Source organism: Hydra vulgaris, chromosome 05 (genome assembly GCF_038396675.1).
Source record: "Hydra vulgaris chromosome 05, alternate assembly HydraT2T_AEP".
In the NCBI taxonomy this organism is placed as follows: domain Eukaryota; kingdom Metazoa; phylum Cnidaria; class Hydrozoa; order Anthoathecata; family Hydridae; genus Hydra; species Hydra vulgaris.
In genome coordinates this window covers 20,124,124-20,145,951 of record NC_088924.1, presented here as the reverse complement: position 1 = coordinate 20,145,951, position 21,828 = coordinate 20,124,124, and the positions used below count along the sequence as shown (strand labels likewise).

The window sequence follows — 21,828 nt, the reverse complement described above, 5'->3', positions numbered from 1 at the left end:
ATATATATATATATATATATATATATATATATATATATATATATATATATATATATATATATATATATATATATATATATATATATATATATATATATATATATATGTCTATATATAAATATATATATATATATATATATATATATATATATATATATATATATACATTATATATATATATATATATTATATATATAAATATATTGTATAGATAAATATATATATATATATTATATATATATATATATTATATATATAAATATAAATAAATAAATAAATATATATATATACATATATATATATATACATATATACATATATATATATATATACATATATACATATATATATATATATATATATATATATATATATATATATATATATATATATATATATATATATATATATATATATACACAAAAAATTATTATTTTATAAAAAAAATTATTATTTTAGATTTTACTGAATAGCAAACTTTTTAACTGAAAATTAAAAAAATCTTACACAAATTTTTGATCATAATTATTATTTTAATGTTTTTCTTGTATATTGACTATTATTTTTGAAATTGTTATATAATTTCATTTCATTTGAGACCCAACAAGACTATTTAGTATGTCTTGTTGGGTCTCAAATTAAGTAAAATTTTATAAAATATTCAAAAATAATAATCATTTTACAAGAAAAACATTAAAGTATGTTCAAGGGTCTCGAGACACCTCTAAAAATATTTTTCATTCAAAAAACTCTTAAATCCAGTGTTATTTTATCATATATTAACACAAACAAAAAACAACATTTTTGAACCACCAAAAATAGATCTTTAAACTTTAGGTGTCCACGCCACCATAATCTTTCAAAACTGAAATCATATTATTAATTCTTCCTTGGTTATTGAAATCAAGCATAAATCAATGGCCTTGAATAACTTTCATAGTAAAAAATCACCGGCCTCTTTAAAGAGAGCTTCCAAAGTAAAAAATAAAGCACTGAACCCTGATACATAACCTTAACTTTAAAATTTTCACTCTTTCAACTTTTTGTTTAAATTGCTGTAAGATTTTAATACATAGCCATGATAACTATTTTCAACTATTCTTTAACACCTAAATACCTTAAATCCTGCCTTTTCTTTTTCAATAATCTTGCTTGAATTAACTTTATCATAAATATTGCTGCTCCATTTCCTAGCCTAAAACCAAACTAAGCATTATTGATTAATATACTTAGCAATAACTTAGTCTATAATCTTCATTTCATGGTCAAGTAATTTTATTCCTAAGTATGAACCACATTCTAGTACGCCTCCACTTATTTAAGACTTTACCTTTTTGATCTGACACACACCAAAAGCCAATATCCTCTGAAGCCATGAGTCTTTATTGTTAAGAGCTTTTTTCCATATGTTATAACATTTCCTTATTTCGTCTATAACTTTACCAACTTCTGCATTCTACCAAAATGTTTCTTTATGTTTATGAGGACCCTTTGTTCTTCTACATATGCATAAGATGAGAACATACTTAACAAAAAAACTTTTATATTTTTCCACATAGTTTCCACATTTAATTAATAAGCATTTTTTTACAGCAAAATTATTTGAAGGGTGACATAAAACTTATAAAACTTGATATATTACTACATTTTTTGTTTGATATGATCGGGGCTGTTCTAGGAAAATAATTTGGGCAGCGGTACCCCTGTATTGTCGCCTTTCTGAAACGAAATATGCGGTAAGTAACCATTTTTCGTGAAAAAAACAATATTTGCTAAAACAAAAAACTAAAATACTTACAATAGTCTCTACTTTTTTAAGAAACTATGAAGTTATTGGAACAAGCATTAAGAGGAAATGAAGTTATATTTTCAAAACCTCCACAAAATTTGTTTTATCTATAAACTTTGTTTTTATAGTAGGCCATTACCCTGTTCATGCTTTTTTATTTCTTATCTAAACTATTTATTTCAGTAAAAATTTGATTTTAATTGCTAACACACCATTTGTATTTACTCTCTTCATTTTTATTTCAGTTTTAGTGTACCACATGTATAATTTTGAGTTTTTTTTCATAATTTTTATTTGACATATTTAACTGCTTATGGGTCATTATTAGATACAATAAAAGCTATATTTTCACCTCTTTAATTATGAATGGCAATAAATATCAAAGTAAAAAGTGTTGATCAACTGACTTATGACTGATACAGAGACTTTATAGCTTTCTTTGTCCATCAATTTGTCATGATATTTTGTCAAACTTAAATGGAATATCTAGGTACTGTTCATTTTTTTAGAATTAGATTTCCCCATAACTTGTTAACTCATTATATTGTATACTGTTTTGGTCTAATACAATCATATGTTTATGTTTGAAGGCTACAAGTCGCCTTCAAACATAAACATATGATTGTATTAGTTATCAAAAGATAAATAGGTCTCAAAATTCTAAAGAATAAGTCATAATATATAAAATACACAAAACAATTATATATATATATATATATATATATATATATATATATATATATATATATATATATAAATATATATATATATATATATATATATATATATAGATATATAGATATATATATATATATATATATATATATATATATATATATATATATATATATATATATATATATATATATATATAGATATATAGATATATAGATATATAGATATATAGATATATAGATATATAGATATATATATATATAGATATATAGATATATAGATATATAGATATATAGATTTATAGATATATAGATATATATATATAGATATATATATATATAGATATATATATATATATATGTATATATAAATATATATATATATATATATATATATATATATATATATATATATATATATATATATATATTTCTGATGAATCTTTGTTGGCGAAACATAGTGTAAGATGAAAAAAAAATTTTGTTAAGTGATTTTCTACTAATATATATATATATATATATATATATATATATATATATATATATATATATATATATATATATATATATATATATATACATATATATATATATATATATATATAATATATATATATATAAGTTTTAGACCATTAGTATAATTAGACGTATTTACAATTTTTTTCCAGTGTAATTTTTTTAAAGCGTACTTAAGTTTAATAATATATAAGAAAAGTTGAAAGAGTATACTACTTTGAATAAATAAACAAAATTGATGAGGAAACATGAGGGTTTTGTTCGTTTATTTATAAAAACAATGTGTCATAACAACTACATCCAAAACAGGATATTCGAAGAATGCTGTTACAGAAATCAGAGAAACTGGCTCCCTTGTAGATAGAAAGAAAAGTGGTAGACCTCCTAAGCTAACAAAAGATGACAATAAATATTTAAAAACCCTTTCTTTAAGAAATACAAAAAAAGCATCAACTGAGCTGGCAAAAGACATTAAAATAGCAATTGGGAAAAATGTCAGCTCCATTTTTATTCGATGGCACCTACTTAAATCGGAATTAAGATGGTGTGTTGCAATCCGAAAACCATTATTATGGTGTGGCAATTAAAAAAAAACAACTTAAATATGCAAAACAACACAAAGATTGGGCCCAGGAAATGTTTAATCGGGTTCTGTACACCGATGAGTCCAAATTTGAAAGTTTTGGAACGAAAGGATGCCAATACGTTTGAAGAAGAATTGAAGAAGCCTATCAGTCCGAGTGTTTAAACACTACCATTAAACACAGAGGAGGTTCTTTACAAGTTTGAGGCTGTTTATCTTCATCTGGAGTAGGTGATTTGATCAAAATAGGAGGGTGACTCACTGGGGAACGTTATGTGGATATCTTAAGGCACCATACTGTATCATCCGGAATAAGACTAATAGGTCATAATTTTATTCTGCAGCAGGACAATGACCCAAAACATTGTTTCCGAGTGGCAAAAAATTATTTAAATGAAATGGCAGACGAAGGAGTACAGGAATGTTGATGACCTGGCCTCCCCAGAATCCAGTTTTGAATATAATTGAGCATATTTGGGATTACCTGGACAGAAAGAAGGTTGAACATGCTCCCCGAAATGTTGAAGAATGTTTTGAATAACTTCAAAGAGAATGGCACAACATACCCTAGGATTTTGAAACTAATTTGTATGAATCTATTCCCTGGCAAATATTGGCTGGGATTGAGGCATAAGGAGGACATAGTAAATATTAAGAGTTTTTTATGAAGTTTGACATTAAAAAGTTTGTAATTGTTCCATATTTTGTGTGAAATACATGTGTTTTAATAAGTTTATAATTTAGAACTAGAAACCTAAATATAAGAGAAGAATTCTCCGGGATTTTTTGAAAAAATGTAAGTGGTCTCAAACTTATTCACAGTAATGTATATATATATATATATATATATATATATATATATATATATATATATATATATATATATATATATATATATATATATATATATATATATATATATATATATATATTAGGGATTGCAATCCCGGGCTTGATTTACGATCCCGGGATTTTGGGATTGAAGAAGTTAAAATCCCCGGATCTCGGGATTATATATCATGTGAGGTATTTGCTAAAAAACAGAAGTTAATACTGCATATATGAATATACTTTTTGATGTTATCAATTTTTTATTTAATTTCATTATGCCTCAATAATTTAAATTAATTTTCTATGGCGCCTTAAATTGTTTCAATTGTGTAATAGGCAACAGGTGTATATAAAGATCTTAAAATGATGCAGAAATATATATACGGTACCTTCCATATTATGTTTTAAGATTACAGACTTTACAGAACAATCTTCAATAAATAATTGGATATGTAAATAACATTTGAACATTTAAAGTGTATTTGACTAAAGTCACTAAACAATCAAAATTTCAAAACAAATTTGCAAACATAAATTTTCTTAAATTTGGCTACCGATGTAGCAGCTGTAGCAACAAGCTACTTTGTAAAAAGTAATAAAATAAGTTGTTTATTATTATTGAGAAACAAAAGTTAAAGAAAATCTTTATTTTATATTTATAAATAAATGGTAGCTAAATAATAAATGCAAAACAAAAAAACAATTTATATTAAATGCATATTTTATTTACAAACTTTCTTTTTTTGTTTGAAAATATGCCCGGAGGAATAGTAGAGCATCTAAGGTTTTGTCATTTAGCCTACTCCTTATTTTACTTCCCAAATACCCAGCTGCAGAAAATTCCCACTCAGGTTCAATGCTCGTCGGTGGAATAGGTAACAAATATTGGTATACTAATTACAAATTATGCCCCCGGTTTCCACCATTTTCAAACAGATGCATTTATTCCTTTATTATTGACATTAAATTTGAAGTTTGTGTTTCTGGCTCGATGGCTTTCATGCTTTGTGCAATTTGTTCTTGTAACTTTTCTCTAAAAGACAGGCAGGCTCGAACTTGTAATTCTTCATTTCTAACGACAGCCATTATATTTTCATCAACATCAATACTTGATTTTTCTAAATTATCATTTTTAAAAGCAGCTAGTCTCTCAATAAGTTTTTTTATCTGCTTCCTAATAAGGGTTTGAGGAGGAATTCCAAAAATTTTGCAGACATTTGTTTCATCATTCACAGCATCATATTTTGGATTTTGAAGGTATTTTAAAACACCAGAAATTTCTTCACATCGTCTTTTTTCCATTCTTGTTTTTATAGCTTGGAACATTTTATTAGCAAAGGGAGATTGTTTTTGAACAATCTGCTGAAATAAAAATATGAGTACTGCATCTGCAATGCATAGATTAGCATCTCATCTGCATAATGCATTTACTGTTAATTTGACAGGTGCAAGTACTTCTATTCTTTCCGAAAGAACCACAAAACCACTTTCGCTTAAGGAAACTGGGTGGTTCAAGTCAAAGCTTTCTGTATACATGTTTTTAAAGCAAGGAAACGCTCTAGCATCAATAGAAGAGAGTTCCATCTTGTTTTGCAATCCAAAATGAGCGAAAGCTCGCTGCCTTTTCCTTCTTTGACATATTTTTGCAAGACTGCATCATTTTTGTCGGGGATCATATTCATTCTATGTAAAAAAAATTTTGGTTCTTGCTTGAAAAAATGAGGCTAATTTAAATTATTTGACTCATTTTGTTAACTAAAACCAATACAAAATCATTAATAATAGTGTATTGATAATTTAAAAACAAAATGTTGCTTTTAGATTAAAAAGAAAATCCACAAAACATTCTTTATTTTTTTAAGCCTTTATGTTTTGTAGTTTTTTAAATTTATGAAATTATTTATTTGAGTGTTCAAAGATTTCAAGTGCATACTCTTGTGTGCATAATAAATGGGAGGGAAGATTTATTAATTTTCGGAAAACTCACCCACCTCAAGCTTATTAAAACCTTCTCCCCCTGTTTTTTTAAATTTTACTTGTTATTAACAAAAAAACTTTAAACAAAAAAAAAGCAACTGTGAATCGGCCTTAAAAATTAACAAATATATATTATCATTCACCAACAAACAATAATAAAATTCAGTGAAAAAAGGTTTTAAAAATTGGTGTTCTGTAAAAAAACTTCACTCACCCTTTTATTAATACCCCTCCTTCTCTTCCCATTTATTATATCTAGACTTAAATTCCCACCCCTTTTATTCCTAACCCTCCTCCCTGTATAATACATGCAAGAGTATTGTTATTGTATCAGTAATTGATGTTATTGGTTGAAATTATTGATATTACAGGGGTCGAAATAGGTGTCAGACATCAGTGTCATTCAGACAATTTCAAAGACCCACTTGATGGGGCAACAAATCACTGTTCATTATGAGTGAAAATGAACACAGTTTAGTTACCCCCCTCAGATAGATTACAAAGAAAACCAAGGGGCACAGGACCATCTTTGAAACCTCTTTTGACCTTCTTTCACCTATTTCAAACCATGATACTTTATATATTGATATAATATAATTGATTAAATTTATTGAAATCGGTGGTTGATATATGGCTTTAAACAGTAAAATAAAAAATAGGAAAGAGGGGTAAGGGGATGTTTGGTATCATACTATTTATTATTTTTCAAAGCGATATTTCAGCTCATATAGCAAGAGGGATTATCAAACTAAAATAACCGTTAAAAACCTTTATAAAAAATGATGAAATAATCATTTGAAATAATTTTTTATGAAAAATGGTTTCCAATGATGAGTCATCTCCAAACTATAATTTTATGATATAAAATATTTTGATTTTGAGTATTGCAAACATTGATTTTCAGAAGCATCATAAATTTTTCCATCACATTGTTGTGTAAGTTCCACCACTCCAGATGCTAGTTGGTTAGAGTAACCAACTAGCATATGGATAGTAAGTAACTTATATAGAATATTATATATAGAATATTAAAGTATATATATATATATATATATATATATATATATATATATATATATATATATATATATATATTATATATATATATATATATATATATATATATATATATATATATATATATATATATATATATAAGGTAGTTCAACAAAAAAATCAAACTCATCTTTTTTTGCAATCCTTTTTTCTCTAACTAAATTTGCTAAAAAGTTATCAATTTTTAAAGGTGAAAAATTTTGTGCTTTAAATTCTTTCAAAAATTGTGACCACGAATGTAACAATTTGAGAGAAATATAAGTGTTACTTAATTATTTATATAGATATTGACCACAAATTTTCAGAGTTGCTTGCTGCATTAATATATTACAAAAAAAGTAAAAAAAAACAGTGTCAGATTTACCTGGGGGCGTTTGGGCCACACGCCCCCGGGGCGGTTCTTTTTTTTTTTTTTCTTTTTTTTTTTTTGAGTTTTTAAACTTTAATCGTTAAAGTTAGAATGTACAATAAAAACAAAATAAAAAACATTTACCATTCCAATAATAGCTTTAAAAAAGTTATAAGGGATAGAAAATTCATAATTGGAAACTTCATTGTTTTTTCAATAGGTAAAAAAAGGGTTACATGAAGACTTTATATAATATATTATAATAATAACCTCACCTAACTTTATTATAGCAATAAAAAAAACAATGTACATGAAAATATTGTTTGTACAGATAAAAAAAAACTTATTTTAAAGAAATGGATTGCAATTACTAATGTAGAAAACCATAAAAAATTTAAGATATTGTATCTATTGGAAGCTAATGTCTCCCAAAGCAATGTCAGCAAGAAATTCACTTCTTAAAAATATTTTTCTTTCATTGTTCAAATATTCAACATTGATTAAGTTGTTGTTCTTTTTTGATAAAAAGGAATGAATACTTCCCATAAAAATAACATCTTTCCCCTCTACATCCCAAATATGATTTATGCTTCTTTGTAGCAAACCAGGATCTCTGTACAATATCTGCCTGATAATGTCTCTTGTTTCATCAGAAAAACTGGCAAATGTTTTTGGTTCCACATTTTTGTCTAAATCTAATTTTATTGCTCTTTCTATTTTTCTCCTCTCCGTTTTGTCCCGTTTTTGAGCAGTTTCTACTTGACGTAACTTGGCAGCAGCAAATATTTTGTTTAATGGCAAAAGTAATGATATCTTTTTGTTTAGACAGATTCAACTGCATCAACCAATTAAAGGTCTTATTGATTTTGCATTTTACTTTACCATCTAGAAATCCAGTGGTAGCATTATGAGCTCTCTTACTCAGTGCATCAAACATACCCAGAGCTCTTTCGCTATGCATATTATGCACTGGTGCTTCTAGTGCACTGTTAATTACATCTCTACTGGGGTTGGATAGGGCACCAGAGAGATATGGCGCTAGTTGCCTCTTTAAAACTATAATAAATACTTTGGCAAGAGACTTGGCAATTTCTTTAAAATAATTATCAGACTCTGCAGTTCTAAGTAAAACAAGTACAGTATCTGTTTGTACCAGCTCACAACTGAAACAATCCACAGGCAATGAAAGCAGGAGTAATGGGTCATTCTTTATTTCTGTAAGCCAACAAAGACATGATTTTAATAATGGAACCTGTTAAATAAAAACAAGTTAACTTATTAGATTTTTTTTTATTCAGTACATGCATTTAAAATTTTTGCATCAAGTAAAATTAATTTAAATATGTTTTTTTACTGTGGATATCAACCAAAATTAAATCTGTATTATCAACCTGTGTTAAATGTAAATTATGTTATATGTACCATTTCTAAATGACTTCTGTTCTCTTTGTTTTTATAAAATTGTGTCATCCATGGACCTGTCAAACATTTGCCATACAGTCCTGTGAAAAAAAGATAAAAATGTATTTGTTAAAAAAAAGATATCTTGTTGACAATGCTTATATAATAATTAAGAATGATTAAACTTATATAATGGATAGTTATTAGATAAAAAGACATGCAAACCTACCTAAAACTCTCAATTGAGTCATAATTTTTGGATTGTTAAAATCACCCAGGAGAGCAAGTCTCAATGCAGCTGCGCTACAGTATTTTTTGAGATATGTGATGAGACTGTCGTTCAGCTGGTAAACAGTGCCTGCCATATGGAATAGAATATGCAGCCGATTCCCTACATACCAAACAATAACTCCAGGTTTCAGACCATTGCTGATTAAGTATATCTTAAAACCAGCTAGGTCACCGAATTTCATTTTGTATCTAAATTTCAAAAAGAATACCTTTTATTTAAATATATATCCGTAATTATCATACAATCATGTTTATTACTAAAACTAAAAATATATGGATATATCCTAAAACTAAAAATATATGGACATAAAAAAAGTTACTTTAATTTAGACACAGCATTAAGCATATTCGCAGCATGACACTCATTCATATACACCTGGCTTGTAACATTGTAGCTTGTGTCAAGTTTGCGTAGAATTTTCCGAGCTTCGGTTGCCAGACCATCTAAAGGATGAACATTGCAGTTGAGTTCAGTTAGTGGCTTGCAAAACATGTCACTGAGTTGTTGGTTGATACAGTAATTTACTTTTGCTCTGTCTGTAAGAGTAGACTCAAAGGTGTTGCAAAATTTGTTAAGTAAAATATGCTGTTGTATACCTGTAAATTTTGAATAAGTTGATGCAATGTCCTGAAAAGAATTTACTAGCTGCACCATATAGTCCCCTGATTTGCCACCTGCTAATTCAGCAATTTGTATTGTTAGCTGTTGTCCAGAAGTAGCTATGTGACATTTGTTGATATGAACCCCAGCTTTAGTTGTCGCATCCCAAGAGAGTGTTGCTACAGCAGGTGTAGAGTAATAGAGGTGTTCTGCCACTTGTATATCTGAGATAACACCTAATTCATATGCCATCTGTGCAGTCTGTGTTGGTCGGGGAACATACAAAGCATGTGAACCAGTCAGCTCTTCGACAACAAAACGAATAACTTGCCCAGCATTTTTTATCGGTACTTGGTTTAGAAGGCACATATAGATGCACTTACGGATATGTGTTGTATATCTGACTTGCTTTTTATGTTGTCTTTTGTTATATGACTTTGTAGTAAAAATGTGTGTTGGTGAGTTGTTCTGTGGGCGGTCTAATTGACTTTTGAGATCATCCAATTCCAAGCCCCTATTGACAATGTCTTTGAGTTCTTCTTCTTTTTCTTTCAGCTTTTGTGTTAGCTTGACGTGTTTATCAGCTCTTTTACTTTTTCTCTTTGCATTCAAAATCCTCTTAAAAATTTTTAATGCCAACCTTTCAAGACGTGCATTTAATAAAGAATTTTCTAGCTTCAACTTTCTCTTCTCTTGTCGATACATATTTTTTTTCTTTTAAGGTCTTGGGTTAAACATTTTATGCGTACATTATCTGAACTTAGCAAACTTTTTGCCTTCAAGTATTTGATCTGTTTTCCCTTTGTTTCTTTTTGCAGTACTAGGGATTTTCTTAAATTAGGACATTTCGAACAGTCTGTTTTCAATTTCTTTGCATTCTCTATGTTAACTGTCACCACATTTCCAGTTTGCAAAACTTCCTCTACTTCCATTGGCATAACTATTTGGGCTTTCATTTTGGGGACTTTAAATGGTGATTCCAATAGGTCTGATGATTTGCACCATAGTTCATTGAGCCTCTTTTTGAAATATTTAAATTCTAAAAAAATTCTCTTTAAGGCTATTGTAACAACTCCAATATTACATTCATACCCATGTGAAGACAATATTTCATGCAGTCTTGCACTAGCTTTTGTTATCTTTTTTTTCTCTAACAAGTAGATGTAGATTGCAAAACCATTTCTAAAAACTATGCTGGCATTACTATCCACTTTAAAGGAGTCAACATAAACATTGAAATCAGAAGCAGTTTTTTTCGTAGTGACTGACATGATTGCAAAGTTAAAAGTAATTGAAAATATGTTGACTGGCATATGATTATAATTTATGATATGGACAAGTGTCAGGTGACTTACAATTTATTATGAAATGGGCAGTATATTACATATTTATTTAGTTTAATAGTTGATGAGGATACATATTTATTAAATTTTAATACTAGATGGGGAAAGATTAGAAACCAAGTGATTTTAAACAATAAATTTTATTGTTTAAAATCACTTGGTTTGACGAAACATTGTTTTTATTATAAAAACAATGTTTTATCACGCCCCCAGTTTTGGCGAAAAATAAATAAAACTTTTCAGAATATAGTAGCTTCACAGAGGTGTACTCTAAAATTGGCAGGCAATGAAATATTTTATAATATTATACATTTTCAGAAAGGTAATATAATAAGCTAAAAGTAGGTACAATAATATTTGAGTTTACTAGTCTACAAAAAAAATTCTCTAAAGATTAAACTCACCTTATTTCATTGAAGAGATGTAACTTTAGAAAGGATTGTGTTAAAATTAAAACGAAAAGATCACTGTAATCAGCAGGAATCCTACTTTAAAAATGGCGTCATTTTTATTGGCAGTTTCCTATGTAAATAACTAGAAAAAAGCATCTACCGACAGGTACTAAAAAATTCTGCCTCAGTTTGTAGAACGAAAATCAAAGCAATTTTTGTGACCTTGTTTTCAGCCGCAAACGGACGTTTGTTGAACTACCTATTTATATATATATATATATATATATATATATATATATATATATATATATATATATATATATATATATATATATATTTATACATATATACATATATACATATATACATATATATATATATATATATATATATATATATATATATATATATATATATGTATATATTGTATATATATATATATGTATATATTGTATATATATATATATATATATATATATATATATATATATATATATATATATATATATATATATATATATATATATATATATATATATATATATATATATATATATATATTTGAACTATGATTTCTAGTTAATGTTGATTGCAATCAAGTCACATTTGAAACTCACATATTTTACAGACTCTTTACCTCTAGTAAACAATTTTAGAGTTGATACCATTTACGATAAGATCAAGTTTTTTCACTTCAACTTTATCAATTAATTTTGATTTTATTGTATTTACTTCAATCATGTCATAAAAAATTCAACTTTACCAATATATGAATTAATTTTTTAAATGCTTATAATCTAAATAAGATACCAAAGAATATAATTTTATATTTTATCTTAAGAAAGGAGGAAACTAATTAAGGCTTTACTTAGACATGGTGAATTATTTATATCAAAATATTATTTTTTATCTGAACACATTCAAATGATCTATTTGATGTTGTCTAGAAAAAAAAAATTAAATCAATCACTTTAAATATAAGTTTGAGCTTTATTTAGTCTTCTAATAAGATATACTTTAGAGGGTAAAATTTTGATTAGTTCTTTATAAGTTAATAAGTATTAAAAATTATCAGATAATGTTTTCATTATTATTTCATATTCAGACTAGATACATACTTACAATTATTAATTGTTTACAATTATTAATTATATGTTCATTTTCATAAATGTTGTATGTACAGTGTTTAATGCAAATTTACATTTAATTCTAATCGATAAAAAATGGTTTTATTCTTATTTATTATAAAAATGGTAACTTTAAAAGGAATATTAAAGGCTGTTTTCAAACTATATGTAACAAATTTATATGCAGTTAAATGCATATTTAACTGCATAAAAATGGTCTAAAAACAGTTTATTAAACTATTAACTGCAATAAACAATTTTTAAAACTATATTATTTAAGATTATTCATGAATAAACCTTATAGATTTAATGTGACTCAAATGTTATACTTGTGTTAAAAAATTTTTTGACCTTATTTCCACAACTCTTATCAAATTTACTGACAAAAGACTATATCTAATCTATATTTTAACTTTTCTTGTTTTTAATTGCTGCAAATTTACATATCGAATTTTCTTAAACCCATTTTTCAGTTTCATTACTTTTAATTGGAATAAAGAAAGATCATTTAAGCACAATTGCCCCATATTATTTTTTTCTACAGTCTATTAGTAATTTTAGCTTGCTAAACAATTTTTGTACAAATGTAACTGTTACAGTAAGTGTGAAGTACAAAATAATATCAGAAAAGACATATGCTACATTTGTTTCTAAGCAATTTGATCTTTAAAAAGTTAGTCAAATCTTTGAACTTTCTATTTATTTTAATTTGTCTTTTAAAAGCAAATTAAAATAAATAAATTGCATATATAATAATAAAAAAAATTATAACTACCTTACCAGACCCATTAAAATACAGGTATTTGTAAGTTTATTCCACACCAACCTTTCCTATACTTTTTCCTATTATATATATATATATATATATATATATATATATATATATATATATATATACATATATATATATATATATTATATATATATATATATATATATATATATATATATATATATATATATATATATATATATATATATATATATATATATATATATATATATATATATATATATATATATATATATATATATGAAGACCTCAGTGAAAAAACCGGCGTTGTCACATTTAAAAAGTATTGAGAAAGTATTTATTGATCATTAATAAAAGTCGTTATTTAAAGCAAATGAAACTAAGCAACTTAAAAAAATTTATATTATAATTATTTTATTTAAAATTTATTAAAAACAAAACAGTTCGTAATTTTTTACACAAAAATTTTTTTTTCTTAGTAAATAAAGACATTTATTAATGATCAACAAATACTTTCTCAATACTTTTTAAATGTGACAACGCCGGTATTTCCACTGAGGTCTTTATATATATATACATACATATATATATATATATATATATATATATATATATATATATATATATATATAAATATAAATATATATATATATATATATATATATATATATATATATATATATATATATATATATATATATATATCCCTGCTGTGCTGATGCCGACCACTATAAGATTAAAGTCGGCAAATTATTTTTGACCTTATTTTTCCTAATTCCTAGGGGTGATACTTATTCCTTCACTATACTTCACTATACTATACTTCAATATTTTTTGGTCAACAGTATAAAAACAATTCTATAATAAAATTTGCTTTAGGAGCAGAAAAAATTAACATATGCATCTATTCCGCATATGTATAGCATATAAGAGATTTAAAAAATAGTTTATTTTTCTCCTAAACGCATACCTTTGATAGTTCAGTGGTTTAGAGTGTTGTCATCAGTGTCATTTCAGATGTACAAATCCTCCCCTTAGCATAATAAATTTTGAATTTTTTAAAACTGTATTGTATATATTTATAGTAAAAAATATAGCATAAAAGACTATTAATTGTTAAAATAAAATTCTTTTTTGCTATATTTTTTGCTATAAATTAATTAAGCTAATTAGTCCTAATTATGATTAGATCAGCTAATTAGGACTAATTACTTGAGCATATTAATAACATAGGTATCTCTATCATGACATTTGAGCAACAAATTTCTATCGATATTTTCAGAAATTTTATGCTTTTTTAAAAATTCGTTCCCTTTCTTGTGTTCTTATGTTCTTGTGTTGATAATGCATATTGTTGTAATGCAAATTGTTAAATAAATGTTTTTACGCTATTTAATAAACAAAAGAATTATTAAAGGGTAAATAAATGCTATAAATCAAAAATAAGGAGATTGCCGTAAAGCAATTTTCAAACTAAAGTAAAACTGTAAAACTTGATATATGTTTTAACATTACATAATTAGAAGTTATATAAAAACTTATATATAACATTATATATATATATATACATATATATATATATATATATATATATATATATATATATATATATATATATATATATATATATATATATATATATATTTGTAGTTATATATGTATTTGCATACACTTTAGTTTTCTTGTAAAAAATAAAGTGCTGCAACTCTTTACCGCCATTAACTCAGGTGTAATGGCTGCCATGAGTTCTGTGTAAACACGCACAAATGAGTAACAGCAGCAGTAGTAGCAAGTTCAGTATTAAAATAATATAGGACAATAATAATAAATAATTGGAAAATGTTCACTTGTATCTTTTTTTATTAAAGTTGATAAACTTTGTTAATCCACCAAATTAAAAAAATTTTATAACTTAAAATATTCTGATTCTTAACATATCTTGAAAAAAAGTTAAAATTCTTTGCGGTTTTATTAAAATGTTTCACTTTTAGGCTGTGATTTTTCTTGAAATTCAACATTCCAAGTTTTTGTCGTTTCTGCAGCTTAACCTTTTATTTTAACATATTTATATATTATAATTTTGTTGAAGATAAATAAAGTTCTGTTAGAATTCTTTAAAAAAAGATACCCATAAAGTAAACTCAAACTTTTCCATTTTATCTTTTATGCTTTGTTTTATGCTTAACACTCAGTCAATATCGAGTGTTAAAGAGTTTCTATATAAAATAACTAAACAGCCAGTAGAAAGGTCAATATTCCAGATCATCAAGTAAATTTTTTGTTTTTTTAATGTTACATTTGATTTGTCTGTGAACATTGAAAGCATATCCAATCTAATATTAGAACTTCCAAAAAATAAATAGATACATTTCGTAAAGTGCAACAAAAAATGGGAACAAATCTTATATATATATATATATATATATATATATATATATATATATATATATATATATATATATATATATATATACATACATATATACATATATATATATATATATATATATATATATACATATATATATATATATATATATATATATATATATATATATATATATATATATATATATATATATATATATATATATATATATATATATATATATATATATATTGTGTCTTTTACAACAAGATTTAAGTTTTGGCTGGCAAATAAACATATTCTTTCATAGCACACTTGTTATTTGTTGTTGCAAATCATTGCAACAAAAAATAAAAAGTATGCTATGGTATGAATAACACTTGTTACATATGCTCCATCATATAATTGACATTTTCAATTGGTATTTTCACTTAATTTAATAAGAACTTTGGTTTTTAAGTTTTTTTTTAAAACATTATTTTACATTCATTCTGAAACTGCTTCATCAAAAAATACTAAAAAAGTTTCTTTTATTTTAAACCCTTGAGATTTTAATTGATTATATTTAAGAACATGCACATGTCTAAATGTTATTATTATTATTGCTATTATTGTTATTGTTACTATTGTTATTATTAAACATATTACATAATATTATATACACTTTACTTATTACAGGAGTCTAGCATTACAATACTTTATAAAATTACAACTTCAAATAGTAACAGTATTATTACTATTTACTATAATTATTTTTATTCTTCTTCTTTTTTTTTTATTGTGATACTCCTTTTATAAAAATTCTGTACAAGTGATACCTTCCTTGATCAATTGTGTACAAGTGATACCTTCCTTGATCAATTGTGTACAAGTTATACCTTCCTTGATCAATTGTGTACAAGTGATACCTTCCTTGATAACGATCAATTAGCTATATATACTCTTAATAACAGCATTTAATTATTTAATTTTTATTATTATTGTCAATAATGTTATATTATTTTTATCATTATTATTACATTTTATTATTAGGCATTTTAGAGAAAAACAAGTATCCTAGTGTTGCTGTTTTTTGTTTTGTTATATCTTGGTTAGTATCCAATAAATAGTAATAGAACTAACTATAGTTAACTTTATTTGAAAATTGAATTTGTTTGTTTTAAATTTTGAAACTTAGGTATCAAACTGATAAATTTTTTATGTTGATTACTTGTTTTAAAATATTATCAGATTTATCTATAACTCAACCTCTGCTATAAAATTTTTGTCAAATTCATCTCCGATATTTTATGAATGGCAAAAAAATGAATTTCTTTTCTTGCTAACTTTTAAGTAATAACAAACAAATGCTTAAGAACGGTTTTCCAAAAGGTCGTATTTTGAGGAACATGCTCCTCAGAGCATTTGTAGACTGTCTTAATTTCTTTCTAAAAGAAAAGAGAAGAGACAGCTAAACTAAACAGAAATATCTCATAAAATTTATGCCATGCCTCACATGCAAAGTAGCACTGGAACAAACATGTTAATCAGCTTTTAGCAAAAAGGCCAAACATTGCAAACAACATTTTTTTTTAATAATTATTTTTATTAGCGACCATTTTAGCCAAATAATTTATCTATTCATTCACATTTTTTATATGTGTGTTAACAAACCTGATTTAATTATATAATAATTATATATACAAACAAAAAACTAGTATGATATAACAACTATTTAACCAATAAAGAAACACAGAAATAGCAATGTAGTACAATTTTTATTAGATTGCATTTTAAAAATAATTGCTTAAAAGCTCAACCTATTAAAAATCTTAACTTCTGATTGAGATCACACTTTGGTGCAAAATAAACCTTTTTATTATCATTTTGGTGCAAAATAAAGTATTTTTATTATTATTTCAGTAGTATTTAGGGATTTAATTCAACAATGCATTTTGTTATTAAATTTATTTATAGATTGCATTGTGATGTTAATAAGTAACTTAAAATGTAATTAACTTTATTTAACTTTGAATTGCAGTATTTAATGTTTACTTAATTTATAACTTAATATCAGAATTTCTATAATAAAAATCACTATAAAAAAATTCTACATTTCAACCACAATTTGCTTCAACTTTTTATTCATTAAAAAGTTGAAAACATGAAAAAGTTAAAACATGAATTTATTAGTTTTAAATTTGAGAAATATGCTATTAAAGGAAATGATAAGAACAACTTGTGATAAAAGTACATCTAAATCAGAAACACTAAGAAAACACAGAAGGAAAAATAAGTTTTGACTTAAATTTACAGATTAATTTAGTTATAGGATTTTAATAAATGCAACATTGCAAAAAAAAATTCTAAACTGAGAAGAAAAGTATGTATGAATATATCTTTTTGAAGCCAGTTAACAATGGTGCAAAAAGCGTAAATCACAATTTCATATATAAATCATAAAAAAAAAAGCAACAGTCAAAATGTTACAAATCATGTGCATAATTCTAACATTGTTTGCAGACTATTTGTATAGTGGCTTGAATGATCAGAACATTAACATTAAATTCTACATAAACAAAACTTGTGACATCATTTTAAAACTTAAAATAAATTATAGCTTACTGCATTGAAATAGTCTTGAGTAACATGTAAATTGGTATCCAGAATGAGTGTTTATTGAAGATATAGAGACTTGAAATGCAAGTTTTGCTTCTTTTTTTTTTTCTTTCCATGTAACAGGTTCTATACCACGACCTTGCAGCTCCTTATCTGCTTCCCAGTTTCGTGCTCTTCTTATGCTTAACTGATCAAAGCTTAAAATTAATATATAGCATATATAAAGCTTAATATTTTATTTCAAAATGTTAACTTTGTGATTAAAATCATCATATTCACAATAACATCTACGACAAAAATAAAATAATAACACATAAAATGATAATGATATTGTATTAAAAAGAAAACTAAATCAATCTAGAAATTGTAAAATAAATCACATTATTAATGCTTCGTCACATTTGTTATTAGAACTCAATGTTGTTTGAATGGCTTGGACTCCATTTGGAAGTCTAACTTCTTTAAATTCATATTTGCTTGATCCAGGTCCCTTAGCAGTATGCAAATGAGGTTCATTATCTCGTGTAACAACAAATATTGTTAACACTACCTCTCCAACAATACCAACAACCTATTTGTAAAAACTAAATTATTTTTGCTAATATTTTTAAAAATAATAGAAACATTGCAAACTTAAATTATTTAAATAATATTAATAGAAGAAAACTTTGATTTAATAATCATGTAACCAAATACATAGAGAAGAGCTAAAGAAGATGGGGCATTGTCCCCCCTCCTTCTCCCTTAGATACTTCAACAAAAACAAAATTTTTAATATATAAATTTAATACAGCATGTTGCTTAAAAATGGAAGTAAATAAGGAAAACTACTCAAAAGTAATGCAAAATTTGAATAAACTTGTATATCAATACATGATGGAATTTCATAGTTATATAGTTTAAGACAGTGTAAGACCGATATTTAAAAAAAAGTAACTTAAAGAGATATATGATTATTGGGCTTGCCTACTCACAAATCTTTAAACCACAAAATCTGCCCACTCCCCTGTTCTCCCCTCCTCCCCCACATTTCCTTACTAAATTAAAAAACTTAAAATTGCCCACCACTCCTTACTAGATGATCTAGATCCGCCCCTACAGTGATATATGTATGTTTGCGTATATATATATATATATAAATATAAATATATATATATATATATATGCGTATATATATATATACATATATACATATATATATATATATATATACATATATACATATATATATATATATATATATATATATATATATATATATATATATATATATATATATATATATACGTATATGTATATGTATATATATATACGTATATATATATACGTATATGTATATATATATACGTATATGTATATATATACGTATATGTATATATATATATATATATATATATATATATATATATATATATATATATATATACGTATATATATATATAAATATACATATATACATATATATATATATATATATATATATATATATATATATATATATATATATATATATATATATATACGTATATGTATATTTATATATACGTATATGTAAATTTATATATACATATATATATATATATATGTATATATATATTTATATATATAATATATATATGCATATATAAATATACATATACGTATAAATAAATATACATATAAGTATATATATATATATATATATATATATATATATATATATATATATATATATATATATATATATATATATATATATATATATATATATATATATATATCCATAAGGGCAGAAAAACAGTGATAAAAATGCCTAAATTTGAATTTTTTAGGTAAAAACTTTGGATATCCATTATGTATTATTATAAATAGAAAATAGACTTTTTATTCAAAGACTTATTTTAAATTTCATCACAAATTGTTAAATTCAATATAACATAATTATAATAACAAATCATTAGCCAAATTTATAGATATAAATTATATCTATATCACCACATTACCCAAGCCCGTATACACGACAGTTTTTTTCCTTTTGAGAACTTTGTCGATTATACTATGCTAGGAAAAGAGATATTGGAGAAAAAGAGAAGATAGTAAAGTATATAGTAGGAAGTGAGGGAGTTAGAAAGAGAATAGAGATATTCAGTAAGACCGCTGATTTAAAATACACATAGCAAGAGAACTCTCTTGCCTGTAGGTACTAAAAAGTTACCTCAAGTATTATTTTCCGTCTGCCACTGACTTAAATTGGGATAGGCGCAATTGAGAGCGCTCTCAATTAAAACCATTAAAACCATTAAAAATTAAGATTAAAAACTCAATTAAGACCATTAAAAACTGGTTTTTAATGGTCTAATGGCATAAGGGATCGTCTATTAATTACGCAACGCAAAACTTGTTTTAAAAAATAGAAGTAGGTGATCATTTGCCCATTTACGCAGCGATTTTCGTTTAACTTGAAGAACTAGTTAGAGTTTTGGTTTAATTAAAGATCTGGAAAGCTTTTAATCTTATTTGTTATGTTTTTTAGTTAAATTAAGAGTTGCGTAATTTACGGACGATCCCAGGCGGATTTCCGCGAGACGAAAATATTCGCGCGAAGCGAATTTTTTCATCTATAGGCATGCGCAGTCGTCGATAAGCATGCGCAGATAAAACATTTCTGTTAATTTTGACAGAAATGTTTTATCTGCGCATGCTTATCGACGAAAAAATTCGCTTCGCGCGAATATTTTCGTCGATAAGCAAACATTCTTTGACTTTTTTTTCTTTTTGAATTCTACAGACAGCTATATCGCTAATTTATATTGTAAAAATAAAAACTAGCATTCGATATTTTGTTTCAAATGAAATAAAATATCGAATGCTAGTTAGACCAAACTTACCAAACTGTGATTCGATACTTTTAAAACATGGGATTTTATTATGCGCATGCGTTAGCTGCAAATATATAAATATTATTTTAATTAATCGTGTTAAGCTTTCATTATATATTGTTTACCAATTTGCTTGTTTGCTTGTGTTTTTTGTTGTTGGTAAATTATTTCTTGTGAAATGAAGCAAAACAGATTATTAATGAGCTTGATTAAGTATAAGATTTAATAGATTTTGAAGTTGTCAGTTCGCTTTACTGTGATTAGCAAAGCTTTGTTATTAGCAAATTTAACACATTTTTTTAATTTATATTTTTGAAGAA

General features: G+C 25.0%; 2 protein-coding genes across 2 annotated transcripts in view; both read right to left on the bottom strand.

The window, feature by feature from the left end:
• LOC136080669 (uncharacterized) overlaps positions 1 to 21,216 on the bottom strand; it is a 40,268-nt gene extending 19,052 nt beyond the window's left edge. Inside the window, exons 1-3 of the mRNA XM_065797612.1 lie at positions 20,845 to 21,216; positions 19,031 to 19,221; positions 18,657 to 18,847 (exon numbers count right to left, since the gene is read on the bottom strand). The gene's annotated coding sequence lies outside the window, so the exon portion shown is untranslated. The remainder of the gene's footprint in view (positions 1 to 18,656; positions 18,848 to 19,030; positions 19,222 to 20,844) is intronic.
• Positions 7,827 to 10,852, bottom strand: LOC136079999 (uncharacterized). Its single transcript, XM_065796644.1, has 3 exons — positions 9,788 to 10,852; positions 9,406 to 9,656; positions 7,827 to 9,277 (listed from the first exon to the last, which is right to left on the bottom strand). The coding sequence occupies exons 1-3, from the start codon at positions 10,771 to 10,773 to the stop codon at positions 9,183 to 9,185; spliced, it is 1,332 nt and encodes a 443-aa protein (XP_065652716.1). The 5' UTR covers positions 10,774 to 10,852; the 3' UTR covers positions 7,827 to 9,182.
• Positions 21,217 to 21,828: the final 612 nt, after the last annotated feature.

Excerpts from the sequence above, each read along its gene's own strand:
- LOC136079999 (XM_065796644.1), bottom strand. The coding sequence starts at position 10,773 with ATGTATCGACAAGAGAAGAGAAAGTTGAAGCTAGAAAATTCTTTATTA. Across the intron at positions 9,657-9,787 it reads AATGCTGTGTCTAAATTAAA|ATACAAAATGAAATTCGGTG; the intron begins GTAACTTTTTTT and ends TTTGAAATTTAG. Across the intron at positions 9,278-9,405 it reads GACTCAATTGAGAGTTTTAG|GACTGTATGGCAAATGTTTG; the intron begins GTAGGTTTGCAT and ends TTTTTTTCACAG.